We start from the raw sequence: 18,001 nt of genomic DNA, 5'->3' as shown, positions 1-18,001 counted from the left end.
TGCACCTGCATATACATGATTTTAATCGTAAATTTTAAAGTCTGCAGTTTCAAACACACCCTTAAAGTCAACGTGTCCTGTCACTTCCATTGCAACTTCAGCTAACGTCTTCATCACGACTGGATGTTTAAAATCTGGGTCAAGGTCGGCGAGAGGAACAATGGTATGGGCAAACTTCAGGGTGTCCGGATGTGGGATTTGCTGTAATTTTGTACCCGATTTGACCTTCGTGTGATCGCTTAAGGTCGTCTTCTCGGAAGTTCCCAGTGTGTCTCTGTTGAACGCCGTGAAGCTAAATGTGACGTCATCCCAAAACGAAATATCCAAATCTATGGTGTGGGGCCCATTCTTACGCAGCGGATCGCGCACGCGCAACAGCTTGTCCTCAATATCATACAACGCCCTTTTAAGATCATATGGGTCGCCAGGCGTTAGAATTTTGACGGCCATGTTGTGGTATGGCGGTTGGTTAGTGTCCAGTTGAGGCGGGGTGATAAAAACCTTGGACGCGGCAACAACAGTGGTCCTTTCTCTGAGTAATCTAACAGCATTTGTTAAGTTCTTCTCGGGACAGATGTTTGATCCAAGGGATATAAAAACGATGGGTCGGGGAAAATCTTCCCTTGTTCTTCTTATGTTAATTGTGCCAGGATTATGTACAGACTGCGGTCCCTCTTCTACCACATTAACTCTGACTTCAACCCAAGTGGTTTGAAAACCAACAATAGTTACCTTTGCGACATCTTCGGCAATGTTTTCCGGGCTGGTAAACGTATGTGACGTCACATACTCAGCGATAGTTTTTGTAACGTCACTATGCTTGAGGAATGTCCTGGCGCCATCTGCTGTTTCTTTTCCGTCTCTGGTGTCGATGCGAAGCGCTAGACTGACAGGAACATTGTTTTGCAAACAGTTCCCCGGCTGCCTGTGATCACCATGGACCTTCAAAGTGACGTCATTTATTTCAATTTCTTGATTTACCTCCATTGTACATTTCACACTGAAATGTAGAATTAAGCACGTTGGATCCTCGTTTTCCTATTTATAGATAACCAACCATTCATTCACAACAACCCAATTGTTTAGTGCTGAATTCACATAAACTCCTGTGTACTTGCACGACATATTACGTGATCGTCCAAGGTTTAACGTCTGATTCACGTGTAATCTGCTTATCTAGTGACGCTGCATGACGCAACATAGACTCCATCTATCCAATGCAAGTCACTTACGAGGATGCAGCCGCAGAAATTTGTACCACAACCTTTCTACCCTTCTGTACAATTATGGCTAACGTTTTATGTTAAGCACTAAGCCCATAATATACACAACATAGGAGTTTGGTAACTAATTAACCAACTTACGATATTGCTGATCTGTGTACGCTTTTATTGTCGTATCGTATCGTACCTACTTAATTGCTTAACGACGTTGGGGGACCTGGTTTTTCCTGACGTGTTTATCCCTTGCTAGGTAATAAACTGGGTGAAGATATAATGGCTTACAAGACTACTTCTTTCAGGACTTCTTTTACTGCATTCAAATGCAAATTGGTATCATTCGTATCCGACGTAAGATGCCATTCTTTTCCTGGTTTACAGCGTGGTTCCCTTTGTCCTCTTACAACAGGTTTGTGAACCATGCTGATCCACAGGTATCAAATGAGACTTAGTGCAGGTACGACAGGTTTGACTTTGATGGAAAAGAACTGATAACTTTTTTTCCGTATTAAAGCATTGTTTGAGACGAACACGAGGAATGTGAACTGGGTTGAATTTACAAGGAAGAGATAACGCTGAATTCGTTGATAATTCTAGTATTTTGTCCCATTTACACACGGTAGACTTAAAATAATGTGTCAAGCGAGTAACTACATATACATTTCTTCCCAAATGTACCCAAATGTAAAACAAAGGCGCTGAGATCACTCGTGCACCGATTCGGCCGTTTTAATTTCAGTTGTACTGCGTGTGAAAATGTCGGGCGTTCAATGAATTCAACGTACTTATGATCAGCGGGCTCAACCCCCATGATACATTATCAAACGATATGAGGAAGTTAAAATTCTTATCACAATTTTCTTTTATTGCTTGGACAATTATTTTTTTCTTTCATTTTTATATATATTGACTAATTTACTAATAAAATGTGCCTTTTTAACTAACTAGAATATTTTAAAAAATGAAATAACCATCCAAAAAACAAAAGCAACCCATTTACAAAAATCAATAAAAGGTGAGTAGACTTTTATTTAGAGGGAGTTATTATATATATATTGATAATATTTTGATAAATATGAGAGATAAATACATCCGAGGTCTATCTAGATGCATCCCAACAACGGTCACATCAGTTCATGTGGTTCCAGTCATCACCGCGTGTATATACCTGATAACAATTGGCTTTGTTTGCACAGTCTTTGTCCTGGGCTCGTGCTGAATCATCACCTGCACTGCTACACTTTTGTAAGTATATTGAATAAGTCATGGTTTAATGTTTAACGCGGCGTCCTTGTTTTTAAGATAATTCCACATAGTGGACTTAAATTAATGGCAGTTAATTAACCGTATTAGGGTGAATAATCACTTGTAACAATCGAAGCATGTTTATATTATTTAATATAAACTGATGACAATTAAAACGAACAAGATAACGATTGCCGTTTAAATGCATTAGTGATTGTTAAATACCAAGTTCGAATAGTTGGCTTAGGAAATGTTGTCAAATATGGGTTATAGAAATTCGTATGCTTAATATGCTTGTTAAAGAAATCTGCTGATAGTATAACCTTATATAATCTAAGTCCATTTTTATATCTTTTTACTATAGCACATCATACGACAGTGGCTCCTTTGGATGATAGTATATAAAACAAGAAATACGATACTTCACAGGAGAGCAACTCAGTAAAATACACACGTAACAACAGCTTCACGGATTAAACAGTAAATTAGACGAACTCACATGAAATGACAGATGCATCATGACGTGAAAGGACCACTTTTCAACTGTGACGTCATAAAAAAGTCAATATAACCTAGGCAAACGTCACTAACGATATGGCACGACCTATTAATAAAAACTGAATATCAAAGGACGGAATTTCGATATATAGTGTTGACGGATAAAACTATCAAATGTGATATAACAGTAGAAAAATTAAAGGAAATTTAGGAAATCACTAAATTCTATACAAAACTAACAAAACAAAGTCCTAAAATAGACACTTTATGAGACATGGTTTTCATTGACGACGACTATAATATCATTACGCCAGCTATTTATCTTATTTCAATAGTAACATGCATATTTTCACTGCTTGGCTGTTTTGTCATTTTTGCCACTTTTTTCTTGTTCAAAGAAACTCGTTCTTCTTCTCGGCAGCTCCTGCTTTACCTGTCAATTGCCGATTTCTTAGTGTGCATAAGTAACGCGACGGGTGCATCTTGGGCGATGTATATGACGTCACGACCGAACATTTCTAACGTAAACGTGACATCTGAATGCGAAAAACCTAGCCCAGTTTGCGTAGCTCAGAGTTTTATAGGGACCACTGGGTTAATTTCGTCCTTCATCTGGACGATAATCATAGCCTGGGAAGTCAGAGAATCACTTCTGAAAAATTCGCCAAGCTGGATGGATAGGTTTCAATGGATATTGCACGTCATCGCATGGGGTGTTCCACGTAAGTGTTTAGTTTTTAAAATTGTTACATTGTCCTTCAATCCAAGGAAGACTTTCTGTGATCTACTGGTATCCATGAGTAACTACTAGTATCTACACAGAAAAAGACCTGTGGGTGAGATTAAAGTGAGAAAACCGATGTTAACTTTTATTTGAGCGTGTTATAAGTGGTTAAATATTGTGTTAAAACCAAAAACAGTTCGAAAGCTCTTAAGCAACCATATAAAATACAGCTGATCTACATATATTTATTCATTCATACAATGCACATGTATGTTATGCAGCATTTTCAATATCAGATATCATTAAGAGATTAAACAGAATTCGAAATGTATGCAAATGTTAATTAATTTAGTTATATATTCATAAATATTTCAATTATAAAATCATTGGTTGCCGTTCTGCAGTCACCGTGACCGCCATAATAGCCCGATACCAGCGCCTCGGTTTCATCTACTCCCCAGACCGCAGTATAGGGGGCACTGCATTCACCGCAGGATGGTGCTGGATTAAGATCTGCCAGGCAGACTTCGACCGACATGACCTAGGTTTGTGATCTTCAATGACGTAGCCTACTATTTGTGGTCTCTGAAGGGAGTTCATTTATTTTTAAAGAATTAGCCCTTTGAACCAGGGGTGAGGGGAGGACTTACGTAGGCCTACACATCGACAAGTTAATAAAGTTTAAATGGCATATGGCTTTCAGGTAAATGTAGTAAGCACTTAATTCAGGCTCTTTTAGAACCGACAAAAGGCAGCTGGAAACTATTTCATCGAATATAAAATAGTTCACACAATGGTAACTATATATATAAATATTATCTAGTTTGTTAAAGTAGAAAAATCTCTTAGGTTTAATGGTGGGACTACCTCTGGCAGCGGGTAAGGTTTGGGAAATCTTCGTCTACTTCACCGTGCCGGTAATTTACACTGCGCTTCGCTGGAATCTGAAATCCACGGCAAGTGCTCTGACGTCACGATGTGACGTCATTTTTCTCTCTTCTCATCTTAAAGTGTCAGCATTTTTTACCTCTGTCCCGTTATTTATCCTGCAAAACTCACATTTAGTCTTCTTTCCTGTAAGTTAACAATAATTTGTTTGATTTATGGACTTGCTAGGATGAATTATTATGGACCGACTTACTCCTTCATGCAGTCAATCTATCATCCCACCCTCTAACAGTATGTACAGGAAACCGTTTATTCCCTATTAGAAAAAGTGTCATTAGAGGCAGATAAAATAAACTTCTTTTCTGTCACTCAGATCCGCCAAACAGAATCTATGTACGTGGACCGAGCTACTCAAGACGCCGTGAGTCGGGCTGACCGCGTCATGAAAGCCATTCCTATCATTTTTATATTCTTACGCATTTGGGGGACCATACGATTTGTGGCTAACAGCTGCTATTGGGCAGCGTATGGGGTAGTGGAGAATCCTACATTCCACACTGTCGTCAACGTGGTATTAGCAGTATTTCAGGTACGTGTTTATTGTGTTTTTTATACGATAATATCGTCATGTCGCCTAGATGATACATGTACATTGAATTTAATGTGAACTGTCCAATCGTTACTTGGGCACCTACGTCTATATGCTGGGCATTATGGCACTTATAACAATTGCGTATAAAATTTAATCAATTCATTAATATCAATATAAGTAAATAAACAGGTAAAATAAATAAATAAAATTATTTCGAAAAAGAATAATATGTCTACATTTAAACAAGGTTACAAAATAACCAATTCATTGTTGTCCTTTTATACCAGGCATTCGGCGACAATGGACAGGGCATTGGCAACTGCCTCATTTATTGCTTCCTCACCGATTCAGTGCGCGTCCGGATATGTGCCGTCTGTGGCCTCCGCCCCGAGACCGACGACTTCGACTCCATCAGAGACTCGTTAAGCGCGGCCATCTTAGATCACACAGAGCCGAGCAGTGGTGTTGAGATAGCTCGAGGATCGAGCCACAGTCGCAGGTCCACACCTCTCAGTTCGAAAGGTTCCACCTTCGCTAAAAATACGCCCGAGGATATTTTCATAGTAGGAACGCCGACTAGTTTAAACGCAGACACCTGAATAACGATTGATTTGAACGCTCTATAAACGACAGACAGATCCACACTATGTCAAATAATGGTATAAGAACACAGGCGTCTAAGCACAGACGCCTTAAAATAATATATGCATCTTGTAAGCTGAAAATATTATTAATTCTCAAATATGAAAAAAAAATATTAACAATGTTTATATGTTTATGAAGCAGCTTGGTACATTTGCCATGCTACGTTTACCGGATAAGCGACCTTAAAAAAATAACAACATTTACTGCTGTTGCAAGAAACCAGCTTTTTCATAATCTCTTTCGTGTGTGTGTGTGTGTGTGTGTGTGTGTGTGTGTGTGTGTACGGGGTTCTATAGCTGTGAATACCAAAAAATGGTTGAGCTTTTTTAATTTTTGCTGGTATCTAGAATTGTCATGACCTTCTTATTTTTGCCCACGTGATGTTTTTTATCTAGCTTGACTTTTTCAATCCATGTAATACTAGTTGATTGACCTGTATATGTACAATAATATATATATATATCTTATTGAACACGACTACGCTGCAAATAAATAGTATGGGGCTGCCATAACTTATTTTTGCCGCTGCGAGCATCTTCAATTTTCTGTGAACAAAAAGAAATACAGAAAGAAGAAGGATAAATTCCCTACCTCGCCTATGACACAGCGACACCAGGCGGCGACACGCATTCTGTCATTGTTGTCATGATCCACATACCGTTCAGGGGCGACAGGAGGGGGGGGGCATTTTTGATTATTCTGGATAACAAATCACATGGATAAGATAAAGCTGACCCTAACTGATATACCGGCAAAGGTCTTAAGCCTGAATTGCAGAGTTTCATATACACTCCCCCCTTGTATATTGTTTTATTTAATACTTTTTTATTTTTAAAAAAGACATTTTTGCTTCACTCAGAAAACTCAGGGTCAGGTCTGAGGACGGGCAGAGTGGAAAGTTGTCACGTCACATCGCGCGACATTTTAAGACCAGAATGTTGTCACCCTCAACCAACTTCATGACATACATACTCAAAGCACTCCCTTAAATTTTTCTCTTGGTTTCACTTTTGCTTCTGTCTTACAGACTTTCTGGATATTATATGTACATGTAGGTGCATGTGTTCGTGTTTTGATATTTAAACCACCCCGATTTTGACCCTCTACCTCTGGAGAAGGGGGGAGCTTTTTCAGTAATATGATATTTAGGTCAGCAAACAGCTTCTTGTCAGGGGATGCTAAATTGCAGTCCATCTGTGGATTTTTATCTCATGTGGTAGGCCTATACATTACGTGATATTTGCCGATTATGTCCTGACCTAGATAACGCAGAATGGGGTGAGTTGTATTTGCACAGTAAACACAGTGAAGAGAGCAGCAAAAGGTAATTTCATCATTTTCATTTTCTTCCAACGTTGGACAACCAGTATGTGCTTTTCTTGAGAACGTAATCTTGATTGTCAATCCAGTTGCATGTTGCATTTTATTATCATTATGAATAAAAGATCCGCTGATGTTATTTGCATTTTATAAACAAGGCGATTTATATAATCTCTCCTAAATGACTGTTTGGTACTTTAAAACATGCAAAACCGGAAATACCTTTAAAAGTTGTCAACAATTTCAAGATTCATTGGCGCAATGTGTGGGCGCACACCAAGTAAAGGCTGGCCTATGATGTCGCTTCTAAGAAAAAAAGATATATGTACGCTTAAAAAGTGGTTGCAATTTACTGGTCAATTTGTTAAATATTAACATTTCTTTATAGATTGGTCCACAACACGTATACAGATTCACCCAATATGGTCTTGTTATCAAGCGGTTGAGTTTGAGACTACAGCGCACCTGTAAAAACGACCTTCTGTGGAATTCTCTGGGTTTGCCACAAACCCCGTAGATTTCTATGCGGCAAGACAGGCAAAACATCTGAAAAGAAGGAAGAAAGGTGCAGATATCTGATAATACAAGTATCTCCATTGCAAGGCAAAAATGAGATCCGACTTCGATAGAAATGTGTACATTGTGGCCATAGTCACCAGCTCGCTCTCTTGTGTTGGGTGTTTTGTGGTATTTGCGGCCTGGATCTTCCTGAAGGACACCCGTTCTACAGGACGCCGCCTCCTGCTCTTCTTAACAACGGCAGACTTACTGACTGCGGTGGGCAACCTGATTGGCGCGTCTTGGGCGTTGGAGTTGTCCTCTAGCGGCCGTCCTGCCATGAACAGTTCTCAGGTCACACCTTTATTTAGTTTTCCACTTCATCTTATTTCTTTCATTCCAAGTTTTTATTTGAAAAAAAGGAACTTGAGTGTAAAATTCTATGAATGTACTACATAGTAATGTGCATTATACCAATAATCATTGCGTTTGTTCCCCTCTAACCAACGTCATTCATTCATAGGCCTACGTGTAGGGCCTACAGTACAGTGCTTGTATAGGCCGACCTCTATTCCTATCACTGAATAGATCAAACTTCCAATCATTTTGTATGCATGAAGTTTATTATTTAATTCATTCATTGATTAATTAACACATCGGTGTATCTATTCATTAATTTAGCCTACATTTCTTCTGTAAATCATGTCAAGTGTTTTGATTCCGTTTTCTGGCACCCTTGGTTTCATTGGTCTCTGACAGTATACAGTACAAGCATCAACTAGCAGCCTAGCGCAGAATTGGAAACCTACGCAGCAGCCAAGGCCCTGGGAGTAATATTGAATGTTAATTCCATGAAACACTGGGGCTTTTCTGACTGAGTGATAATTCCCAGAATCACTTTTTGTTTTTTCACTTTTTTTCTTGAATTCTCATCATACTTAAATTCCAGGCACTTCACAGCTGTCAATACCCCAACGGTATCTGCGTAGTCCAAAGCTTCCTATCCAGCGTGGGCAGCTTGGCGTCGTTCTTCTGGACCATGCTGATCGCGTGGCAGGTGAGAGAGACGCTGGTTGGCGAGCGGAGCAGCTGGATGGACAAACCCAAATACCAGTGGCTACTTCATCTCCTGGCCTGGGGTGTCCCGGGTAATAATAATAATAATAATAATAATAATAATAATGCATGGTGACATTGCATACACTCAGCAAGACGTGCAAATGCGCCATTTTGCATCAGAGTTACAGTGATTCGATAAAATAAGCAACTTGATTCTAACACATTGTTTAATCATTGGTTTGTTCATTCGTTTTGTTACTTATATTTCTATTATTGCAATGATCAATAACATCATTCCTTATTAAATAAATTTTATTATTTTAGTGTTGATACTTACGGCCGCAGCAGCAGATGGCAAACTTGGCTACTGGCAAAGCTCGGAAAACCACACTTCGTTGATTCCAAAAACAACGACAGTGTCACCAAATATGTCGATGACCTTTTTTTACCATGAAACAGCATACCCTTCGCTAGATGCCACCAAACCAAGACAAGACAACACCGTCGTTGTTGCTGTTGACGGACATGCCGAAAATGCAGCATTTGAAGGGGGCAGTTACAGTGGAAGTAAAGAGGATCTTCTGCGTGGAAGTACCGCTGGTTGGTGCTGGATTAAAATCTGTGAAGGCGATGAGCTGCACTGGGGCCTAGTGGTGTTCCTCACGCTGCTCACTGGGAAGGGCTGGGAGATGGTGGCGTATATTGTGGTGCCGACCATTTACTTCAACATAAAGGGGAAGTTGCAGCGCACGGTGAGTATAGGCTTTGACGGGCTTTTGTTATTGCAGAGCCTGGCATTTCTATGCTTTGTTTCTGCCCGTGAAAGCCTGTGTCGTAATAACATTACAGTTTCTTCACATTCAAATCATAAGACATGCCACATGAATAAATATGGAATGGTTTATTTGTCCAAGGTATATTGGATATTTTACTGTACTAAACCTGCCGAAACGATTTTATTGTCCGAAGAACGTTTGGTTCCATAATTACAAGGTTATTTTGGTAGCACCACAAGATCCACTCTTTCCTCCTTACTCTTAAATAAATAAATAAATAGATAAATAAATAAATAAATAAATAAATAAATCATTTAAGGTTGTTTTAGTCTTGACGCCAACAGCAACAATAATTTCAGTGTAACCTTTTATTTTAATTAAAATGATTCAATTTTTATCTTTGTAGGTCCTGAAAGCGTCAGCTTCCCGTCTGGATAAGGCAGTTTTAGAGGCCGTAAAGAAGGCCCACCGCGCGATGACGGCTGTTCCTTTAATGTTCATCGCGTTAAGGATCTGGGGGACCATCCGGTACGTGGCGAACATCACAGTCTGGATCACCGGATCATCAACAGAACCGTGGTTTGAAGTGCTGTTTAACAAGATCTTTTTGGTTTTACATGTAAGTAGTTATTTGTTTGACACCATAAGTTTCGAATGATTTACTTTATACTTTTTCCTTAGGAATGACAGGTTTTTTTGATGGTGTGCTGTTTATATTTTGATAAGTACTTTTAATAATAATTTGATAAGTACTGAAAATAGGAAGAAAGTAGTCAAACCCGGGGAAATAAGGACATGAGACGGAATTTGAGTAAAAAAAAGAAAATTAAGCATTTTATCCTAGCAAAAGTAATGTACGTCAGTGATATCTTGTACCGCATTCTATTATGATAAAGTTTTTTAGTTTTCTCTCACATATTTACATTTGGGGTCCTCTTTGTTTTTAAGGCCATAGGCGACAGCGGGCAGGGCCTTGGGAACAGCTTAATCTACTGCTTGCTTGCCGATAGGGTGCGCGATAATATCTTTAGACATTTATGCGCAAGCTGCTGTTGGAGGAGAGAAACAGGACTGCGGTACAGCCTAAACTTACCACGTGACACCTCCATGTACGATGAGTCACGTGACTACACCATAAGCGAAGATACGACCACCAGTCATAGTGGCAGCGAAAGCGAAACTAGTGAAAATGCTCCCATATTGCGTCAGAAGTATGACTTGTATACTTAATCATTTTTTCTCTTTTCATTTTATTCGTTCTGCAGACTAAATCACACGTGGGGAGATTTTGCTCTATTTATAAACCCTTTGTGTACAATTGTGTGAAGAGAAAATAATGTCGCTTCTGTAAAATACTGAAATTAAAGTTTAATTATAAGCATTGCTTTTATTTCAAACATAGTCCACGGACTTATCAGTTTTGTTCACAAGGTTTTATTATATTGATTGTGTTGTGGAATATGTAACTGTTATGACTTAGAGCAAATAAAAGGGACCCACTGCGCGTGTTATCACTTTGGATTTTGTTTTGTTGTCTATGTGATCAGATATCTCTATTCATAATAGATAAAAGGTTGTGCCAAAACAAGCAAAACAATTAAGAGAATATAATTAAATATTAATAAACTATCTCTGTACACCAAACTATTTTATTTCCCGTTTTCATGTAGTACCAAGTATAATTGAATAAATGCGGCGTTTCATAATTCTGCTTTCAGACAGCAGTAACTGAAACACCACCAAAAATGCTGATAACAATGATAATGATAAATAGATTAAATGTGAAGCCCACAACAATGGAAGCGAAAAACGCCCCTCCCCCCTAAAATTTACACTGACCTCCTTTTGTGTTGCAATGTTGACGCATATCCCACGATTGCCTATTGAAACACTCACGTGATCTCATTAGCGCTGCTGTTGTGTCTAGGGTTTCTGCTTTCGTTCCTGTGCAACTACTTCCGGCATCAGGTTATATTAAATAACAATCAGAACTACACCGTACTAGCAATGTAAGTACCATTCAAAATTAATCTTCCGCCATTATATTTTGTTTAAAGTGTTGTTAAAGCAACAGACGTCTGATTAATCTCATATTTAATTGAAATTCACTTATACGATTGAAGATGATGCGATGCCCTTGTATGTTCAATGTGGGCCCTACTTGCTTATCAACCACTCAAAAAAAGCCTGTATCGGTTTGCGACCACGAAGTAGAATGAAGTGCTGAGATGTCAATATTTCCATAACCTATTGAATAAGACGTGAAAACGGGAATAGGCAGCAAGAACAGTGACTTCAGAATGCGCTTAACTGAGCCTCTGATGTAATATGATATGATTTGACATATGCTCTGTTTGCAGTGGCATGTTCAAATCCTTTATCAGCTCTTTGACATTTTCACCAGAACAACTGGTATCTAACCACACGTTGCAACACAGTCTTGATTCTGTTCTTATATTTTATTTTACATGTTAAAATTAATTGATTTAAGTGTCTGGGGGCATGCATACGTGCATTTCCCGAACCCAAAAGAGAAAAATACTGAAATTGCAATCATCTTTCTGTATCAGAATCACCATCAGAACCGACCACCATGGCATCAAATGTTACCACTACCTGTGGAGTGCACGACTTCCAGTGCATTGCCAGCATCGCCGCCATCGTCACTTGTATCCTGTCTTGGGGAGGCTGCTCGGTCATCTTCGCCTCATGGATCCTGATGAAGAGAGTCCGGACTCCAAACCGACGCATGCTGCTGTATTTAACCATCGCCGATTTCTTTGTGGCAACGGGCCAGCTAATGGGAGCAAGCTGGACGCTGAACCGCCACCTGTATTCGAAAGCGACAAATTTCTCTTGCGAGGACCCCGATCCAGTCTGCGTCGTGCAAAGCTTTGTGTCAACTTTGGCGACGATGTCGTCGTTCCTGTGGAGCATGCTGATAGCGTGGCACGTCTACAGGTCTGTCCTGGTGCCGGGGACGGGGACGTACTGGCTGGACAGACACCGCTGGGCTCAGCATCTTCTGTGCTGGGGAGTACCTTGTAAGTACAGAGGACTTGAGTATACTGGTACATACATGTACAAGTACGCAGTGCGTAGTGGATAAATTGTGCATTAAAAGGCTCACTTAAGTACATTTTAAGTATACTGGTACAGTCTGGTAAATACACGTACGAATACGGCTCACTAAATGCACACCAACATCAGTAGTTCATCACCTGGACATATTTTATAGGCACCTTTGGGATGAAGAGAGCCAAGATGTGTATTCCCCGTGCACGTGTTATTTTGAGTGTACTTCTTTATTATCTTTACAAGCGAAAAAAAAATACAAAATGTCTTCTCAACGTACATGTTCTTTTGGTTTTGGAATTCCCTTGGAATTCCCTTGAACATACTAGGACATACGCAGATAAAGCTTTTACTTTTCCACTTGGTAGTCTTTACTTGTAAGCAGCGCTCAGAGTAAATGTAATTGCAATATATAAATTGCTTTTATTTTTCCATTGCAATTACATTTACTCTGAGCGCTGCTTACAAGTAAAGACTACCAACTAGAAACCTCAACCACTTCCTTCTCCGGACATTTGGTACGTGTATAGATAATGTTACAAAATGCAACAATATCATATTCAAGAATGTTTCACTCTCATGAATCTCCTGCTTACATTTATGTCACCGACATATAGATTAACTTGAAATTTACAGTGAACTTTTATTTCATGCGTTTTTTTTTTAATCGTAGTGGTCATTGTGGTGGTCACTGTGTGTTGTGGTAGGCTTGGACTGGACACTGTCAAAGGCAAGAACGTACCCACAATTGCCAGTGGAATATGGTGTTGGATAAGAACTTGTGAAGATGACTTGATGAAAGGAAATGGGACCGCCCCAGAGATGCCTGCAGTAATGACTTTCTACATGATCACCGGGCAGTTTTGGGTATACCTGGCGTTTCTTGTAATCCCCACGTGTTATATTCAGACGAAAAGAAGGATACGTTCATCGGTATGCTCTCTCTCTCTCTCTCTCTCTCTCTCTCTGGGTGTGTACTTGTGTGCACGTGTATCTCGCTATTCCAAAAAAATTCCTATTCAACGTACACTTCATTTACGAAACCACCAACCGTAAAAATTACAACCCTACTGCTCAAAATACAAAAGGTTCTATACGGAGATGTATTTTTAAAATTATATATGAGTGTCGTCTTCATTTCCCTTACGTATGAAGGTCAACAGTTCCTTCTACAACCCAGCTGCGTTATTTGAGAGTGCTCAAGAAGCCGACCGCCTCATGACTTGGGTGCCTGTCACATTTTTACTGCTGCGGATGTGGAGCTGCATCCGTTTTGTCGGCAATATCCTCCTAGTCTTTGAAGAAGAGACACCGACACCTGAGTATACTGTAATATTTAATCAGGTGTTTCTGGTGATACAGGTAAATGGGGCTTCTGTTTATTATTATTTATTTATTTATTTATTTATTTATTTATTGAAAGGAAAACAACCTTCTTGCATGCAATTCGCGTTTCTTTCTGCATGGTATGCAATGTTGGTGTTGGTCTACTATAATATACATTTAACTTCTAAAATATTGTATTTAACTATTTTCTCTATCTCCAGGCAGTCGGAGACAGCGCCCAGGGGTTCACCAACTGTGTCCTGTACTGCTTACTCACCGACTCCGTTAGAATAGAACTGAAGAAAAAACTCGGCTTGCGTCTAGGTAACGGACGAGACACGCAAACTGAGGCGAGTAGGTCAGGACCAGGCGAGTGGGCCCGCGCCCGCCGAGAAAGACAACACAGAGACAAAGGGTCGATGCATGCTCAACTGAATATCCAACATGAAAGTGACTCAGAGACAGAACCGCTACTGCGGTCTTCTTTTAATGCCAGTACCCCCACTTAATGAACCTAAGGGTGTAGTCCCAGAGATTTAGATCGACCTAACTCCCTGGGGGTTCACGCTAAATTGCAGTCAGCCGAGCGCGCACCATAGTTAATTACCCCCTTACAGCTTTCAGTAGGCGGGACAGACGCTTAAGCCGGCTGAGCTGACAGTAATCTAGTGAGACTCCCCACAGGGATAGATCGATCTAAAATCTATGGAAATGGGGTCTAAACGTTCGCCCGCAGTTCAGGGCCCGTAACTCGAAAGCATTGCTCACTGTGACAGAGCGCAAGCGTCTCGATTCCATAACTCGCTCGTACTCGCCCCATATAATACATTGTAGCCTCTATGTGATATCGCTATTCGCAATACGCGATGCTTTCAAGTTACGTTGCCCAGGGCAGTTCCCTTGGGGGTCAGGGGTGGGGGTACTATCGGGGATGGTGCACTCAGTCTTGTTTCGCTAATTGTTTGATTTGCATACGTGCAAGAGTGCATATCTCAACGGGCTTGTTTCTATTAATTACAAAACAGGGTTCGTTTTTATTTTCTGAAAAGGGTGACCTTTTTACCACCCTTTACGCCTTAGTTGACCCAGTTTGACGGATGCTTCGGATTAAATCAAACTTATCACGATAAGCCTTAACTGACCAAAAGAACTACCTTAATCACATCTATCCCAGCACCGGGTGTCGGGTGTTTATTTAGAGCAGAATTGTTTAGGCATAATTGAACTACTATTGACACACCGCACTGCACCTGCGGTGCCCTTGAAACTCCTCTGCACTTCTTTTTCAGATGCCCCTCACTCAATTTAAGGTACCCTCCCCTTTACCAAAAAATAAATGAAATTCTACATGAACGAAAGACCTCTTTTAAAACACAAAAGAAAAGTTGTCCCTATTTCTCTACGGTCATGGATCTCCAACATTTCTTCATTTCTTTTGAATAAACGTTGTTAAAAAAAATCCCAGCACCATCCCACTATCCGCATCTATTCCACCATCATCTCGGTGACTACCCACCTCGGTCCCACCATATACCTCTATTCTATTAGCGTACCATCCCACCATCATCCCACCACCAACTTCTATTACGTCACTATCCCACCGCCCACTTCTATCCCACCACCCACCGTTATTTCACCTTTTCCCACCACCCACTTCTATCCCATCACCCATCTCTATAACATTACCATCCCACCACCCACTTCTATCCCATCACCCACCTCTGTTCTATTACCATCCCTCCACCCGCCCCCATCCCACCACCCACTCAAAAAGAACTGGAGTATCACTCCGTGCCTCACTGTAACTGTAAAGTTTCTTTTGCTCTCTTTGTTGAAGTAGTCATAATATATTGCTTGGGTTTTAAATGTAACTTAAAATTGTGATAAGTGATTTTTTTAATTGATGGGACAGATCAGTTTAGCTTCTGACATTAGTGTTATGCTTTGTATACGTTTTCAAAAACATTAATATTAACAGAGATGAGGCGGTTGTTGCTGGCCTCAGATAACATCATGCACATTTTAATGATTTGAACTTTGATCCACATGTTTCTATAGACTTATCATTACAGTATTTGTTTTCATCTCAACGTGATAAGAAATATATTTTTTCCAGTGCTATGTGCGTATGACAGTCTATTGAAATAGGCATCACAATCATCTTGTTTTTATTGTTTGAATTTTTGATTTTTGAATAAAAGGGCGCACGTGTCCCGTTGTAGCTCATCTCCTTACAATGATCTTACAAAACTTTTCTCTGAATCTTCGTCATTTTACAAAATCGGTGATTTTTTTTTCTCGCCAAGTAAGAAGCCTGCAGTTTAAAAGAGTGAAAAAAGGGATCTTTTAATTGCCCCATTAATTGATCTAAATTGATACATGGCAAAGAGCCTAGATCAAGTTTTGATTCTTTTGGTGTGAAGAAAACAAAGGGCTCTCTTCTGACCCATGACCTCTTTAGGTCACGATACTGAGGCAGAGCTTGGACAAATAACGTTTTATTTGTTCAAGGGCAGGTAGTAAAATATAATAGTAGTAAGAATTGATTTAATCAGTGGCATTTGAAGTACTAGTCTAAACTTGTTCCTGTGTAGCGTGACAGAGAGTCCCCATGCTGAGTCTCCTTCCCAGTCATTTGTACGGGTATGCCTCGCCCTAGATTTTTACCCACTTAGGTCAGTCTAACTTTAACCATTATAACTAAATGGAGGGCGGACTTTCTGTTGCAGGGACCCTCAGTTTCGTTACACCGAGTCTGTGTAAAATATTATAAAGAGGTTCCAATATGGTTCCAACAATGTCGTTTTTATAATAAATAAATAAATAAATAAATAAATAAATAAATGTTGCGGTTTATTATTTAAGGTTGTTTTAGTCTTATACACTTCGGCCAACAGCAACAATATTTCGATGTAACCTTTTATTATAATTATTCAATTTTTATCTTTGTAGGTCATGAAAGCGTCAGCTTCCCGCCTGGATAAGATAGTTTTAGAGGCCGTGAAAAAGGCCCATCGCGCGATGACGGCTGTTCCTTTAATGTTCATCGCGTTAAGGATCTGGGGGACCATCCGATACGTGGCGAACATCACAGTCTGGATCACCGGATTACCAACAGAACCCTGGTTTGAACTGCTATTTAACAAGATCTTTTTGGTTTTACATGTAAGAAATTGTTTGTTTGACAACAACAGTTTCAAATAGTTTACTTTATTAACACTTTTTCATTGTGCCCTGTTTATGTTTTGTGAAGTTTTTTTAAACAGAAGGAAATGAAAGGATATAAAACGGAATGTGAAAAAAAAAGAAAATTTAGTATTTTATCCAGACATAGGAAATGTACTTCAATGATATCTTATACTAAAAAATAAATTCTACAATAAATTAACTTCTACAATTAAGTTTTTAGTTTTATCTCACATATTTAAATTTGAGAATTTCTTTGTTTTTAAGGCTATAGGCGACAGCGGGCAGGGCCTTGGCAACAGCCTTATCTACTGCCTGCTTGCCGATAGGGTGCGCGATAATATCGTTAGACATTTGTGCGCAAGCTGTTGTTGGAGGAGACCAACACACATCCTGAACTTACCACGTGACACCGTCATGTACGATGAGTCACGTGACTACACCATAAGCGAAGATACGACCACCAGTCGGAGCCACAGTGGCATCGAAAGTGAAAGCGAAACTAGCGAAAATACCCCGATATTGCGTCAAAAGTATGACTTGTATACGTGATCAATTTCTGTATACATTTTATTCGTCCTGCAGACTAAATCACACGTGGGGAGATTTTGCTCTATTTATAAACCCTATGTGTACAATTGTGTGAAGAGGAAATAATGTCGCTTCTGTAAAATAATGAAATTAAAGCTTAATTATAAGCATTGCTTTTATTTCAAACATAGTCCACGGACTTATCAGTTTTGTTCACAAGGTTTTATTATATCGATTGTGTTGTGGAATATGTAACTGTTATGACTCAAAGCAAATAAAAGAACAGACTGTGGACCCATTGCTCGCGTTATCACTTTTGAATTTGTTTTGTTGTCTATGTGATTAGACATAGGCCTACCTGTTCAGAATAGATAAAAGATGGTTCCAAAACAAGTAAAACAATTAAGATAATATGGTT

The 18,001-nt window shown here is 39.6% G+C and overlaps 4 protein-coding genes across 5 annotated transcripts; 3 read left to right on the top strand and 1 right to left on the bottom strand.

The window, feature by feature from the left end:
• Positions 1–21: 21 nt before the first annotated feature.
• Positions 22–987, bottom strand: LOC106166757 (folic acid synthesis protein FOL1). Its single transcript, XM_013545405.2, has one exon. The coding sequence runs from the start codon at positions 985–987 to the stop codon at positions 22–24; it is 966 nt and encodes a 321-aa protein (XP_013400859.2).
• A 326-nt stretch (positions 988–1,313) lies between these two features.
• On the top strand, positions 1,314–6,321 carry LOC106152383 (G protein-coupled receptor 157). Of its 2 annotated transcripts, XM_013525933.2 has the most exons (6): positions 1,314–2,465; positions 2,830–3,685; positions 4,092–4,232; positions 4,537–4,643; positions 4,949–5,164; positions 5,455–6,321. In XM_013525933.2, the coding sequence occupies exons 2-6, from the start codon at positions 3,238–3,240 to the stop codon at positions 5,764–5,766; spliced, it is 1,224 nt and encodes a 407-aa protein (XP_013381387.1). In that variant the 5' UTR covers positions 1,314–2,465; positions 2,830–3,237; the 3' UTR covers positions 5,767–6,321. The 2 variants fall into 2 exon arrangements, with proteins under 2 accessions (XP_013381387.1, XP_013381389.1); XM_013525935.2 differs by lacking the exons at positions 1,314–2,465; positions 2,830–3,685; positions 4,092–4,232 and adding an exon at positions 4,238–4,390 and having other exon boundaries at positions 5,455–6,318.
• Positions 6,322–7,741: 1,420 nt separating this feature from the next.
• Positions 7,742–10,984, top strand: LOC106166755 (G protein-coupled receptor 157). Its single transcript, XM_086994782.1, has 5 exons — positions 7,742–7,984; positions 8,580–8,778; positions 9,014–9,441; positions 9,872–10,084; positions 10,414–10,984. The coding sequence occupies exons 1-5, from the start codon at positions 7,742–7,744 to the stop codon at positions 10,693–10,695; spliced, it is 1,365 nt and encodes a 454-aa protein (XP_086850908.1). The 3' UTR covers positions 10,696–10,984.
• Positions 10,985–11,364: 380 nt separating this feature from the next.
• LOC147759836 (G protein-coupled receptor 157-like) lies at positions 11,365–17,865 on the top strand. The gene is made up of 6 exons (XM_086994783.1): positions 11,365–11,474; positions 12,036–12,509; positions 13,214–13,473; positions 13,696–13,902; positions 14,088–17,031; positions 17,320–17,865. The coding sequence occupies exons 2-5, from the start codon at positions 12,059–12,061 to the stop codon at positions 14,373–14,375; spliced, it is 1,206 nt and encodes a 401-aa protein (XP_086850909.1). The 5' UTR covers positions 11,365–11,474; positions 12,036–12,058; the 3' UTR covers positions 14,376–17,031; positions 17,320–17,865.
• Positions 17,866–18,001: the final 136 nt, after the last annotated feature.

Source organism: Lingula anatina, chromosome 9 (assembly GCF_051362555.1).
Source record: "Lingula anatina isolate TDL-2025a chromosome 9, LinAna3.0, whole genome shotgun sequence".
NCBI classification, from domain to species: domain Eukaryota; kingdom Metazoa; phylum Brachiopoda; class Lingulata; order Lingulida; family Lingulidae; genus Lingula; species Lingula anatina.
This window is presented reverse-complemented; position numbering and strand designations above follow the sequence as displayed.

What these genes read in the sequence shown, in the direction of transcription:
- LOC106166757 (XM_013545405.2), bottom strand. Translation starts at nt 987, where the DNA reads ATGGAGGTAAATCAAGAAATTGAAATAAATGACGTCACTTTGAAGGTC.
- LOC106152383 (XM_013525933.2), top strand. Translation starts at nt 3,238, where the DNA reads ATGGTTTTCATTGACGACGACTATAATATCATTACGCCAGCTATTTAT. An exon ending in CTTCGACCGACATGACCTAG is followed by an intron (nt 4,233 to 4,536) that starts GTTTGTGATCTT and finishes AAAATCTCTTAG; the next exon opens with GTTTAATGGTGGGACTACCT. An exon ending in GCTGGAATCTGAAATCCACG is followed by an intron (nt 4,644 to 4,948) that starts GCAAGTGCTCTG and finishes TCTGTCACTCAG; the next exon opens with ATCCGCCAAACAGAATCTAT.
- LOC106166755 (XM_086994782.1), top strand. Translation starts at nt 7,742, where the DNA reads ATGAGATCCGACTTCGATAGAAATGTGTACATTGTGGCCATAGTCACC. An exon ending in CTGCCATGAACAGTTCTCAG is followed by an intron (nt 7,985 to 8,579) that starts GTCACACCTTTA and finishes CTTAAATTCCAG; the next exon opens with GCACTTCACAGCTGTCAATA. An exon ending in AGGGGAAGTTGCAGCGCACG is followed by an intron (nt 9,442 to 9,871) that starts GTGAGTATAGGC and finishes TTATCTTTGTAG; the next exon opens with GTCCTGAAAGCGTCAGCTTC.
- LOC147759836 (XM_086994783.1), top strand. Translation starts at nt 12,059, where the DNA reads ATGGCATCAAATGTTACCACTACCTGTGGAGTGCACGACTTCCAGTGC. An exon ending in TCTGTGCTGGGGAGTACCTT is followed by an intron (nt 12,510 to 13,213) that starts GTAAGTACAGAG and finishes TTTTAATCGTAG; the next exon opens with TGGTCATTGTGGTGGTCACT. An exon ending in AGGTGTTTCTGGTGATACAG is followed by an intron (nt 13,903 to 14,087) that starts GTAAATGGGGCT and finishes CTCTATCTCCAG; the next exon opens with GCAGTCGGAGACAGCGCCCA.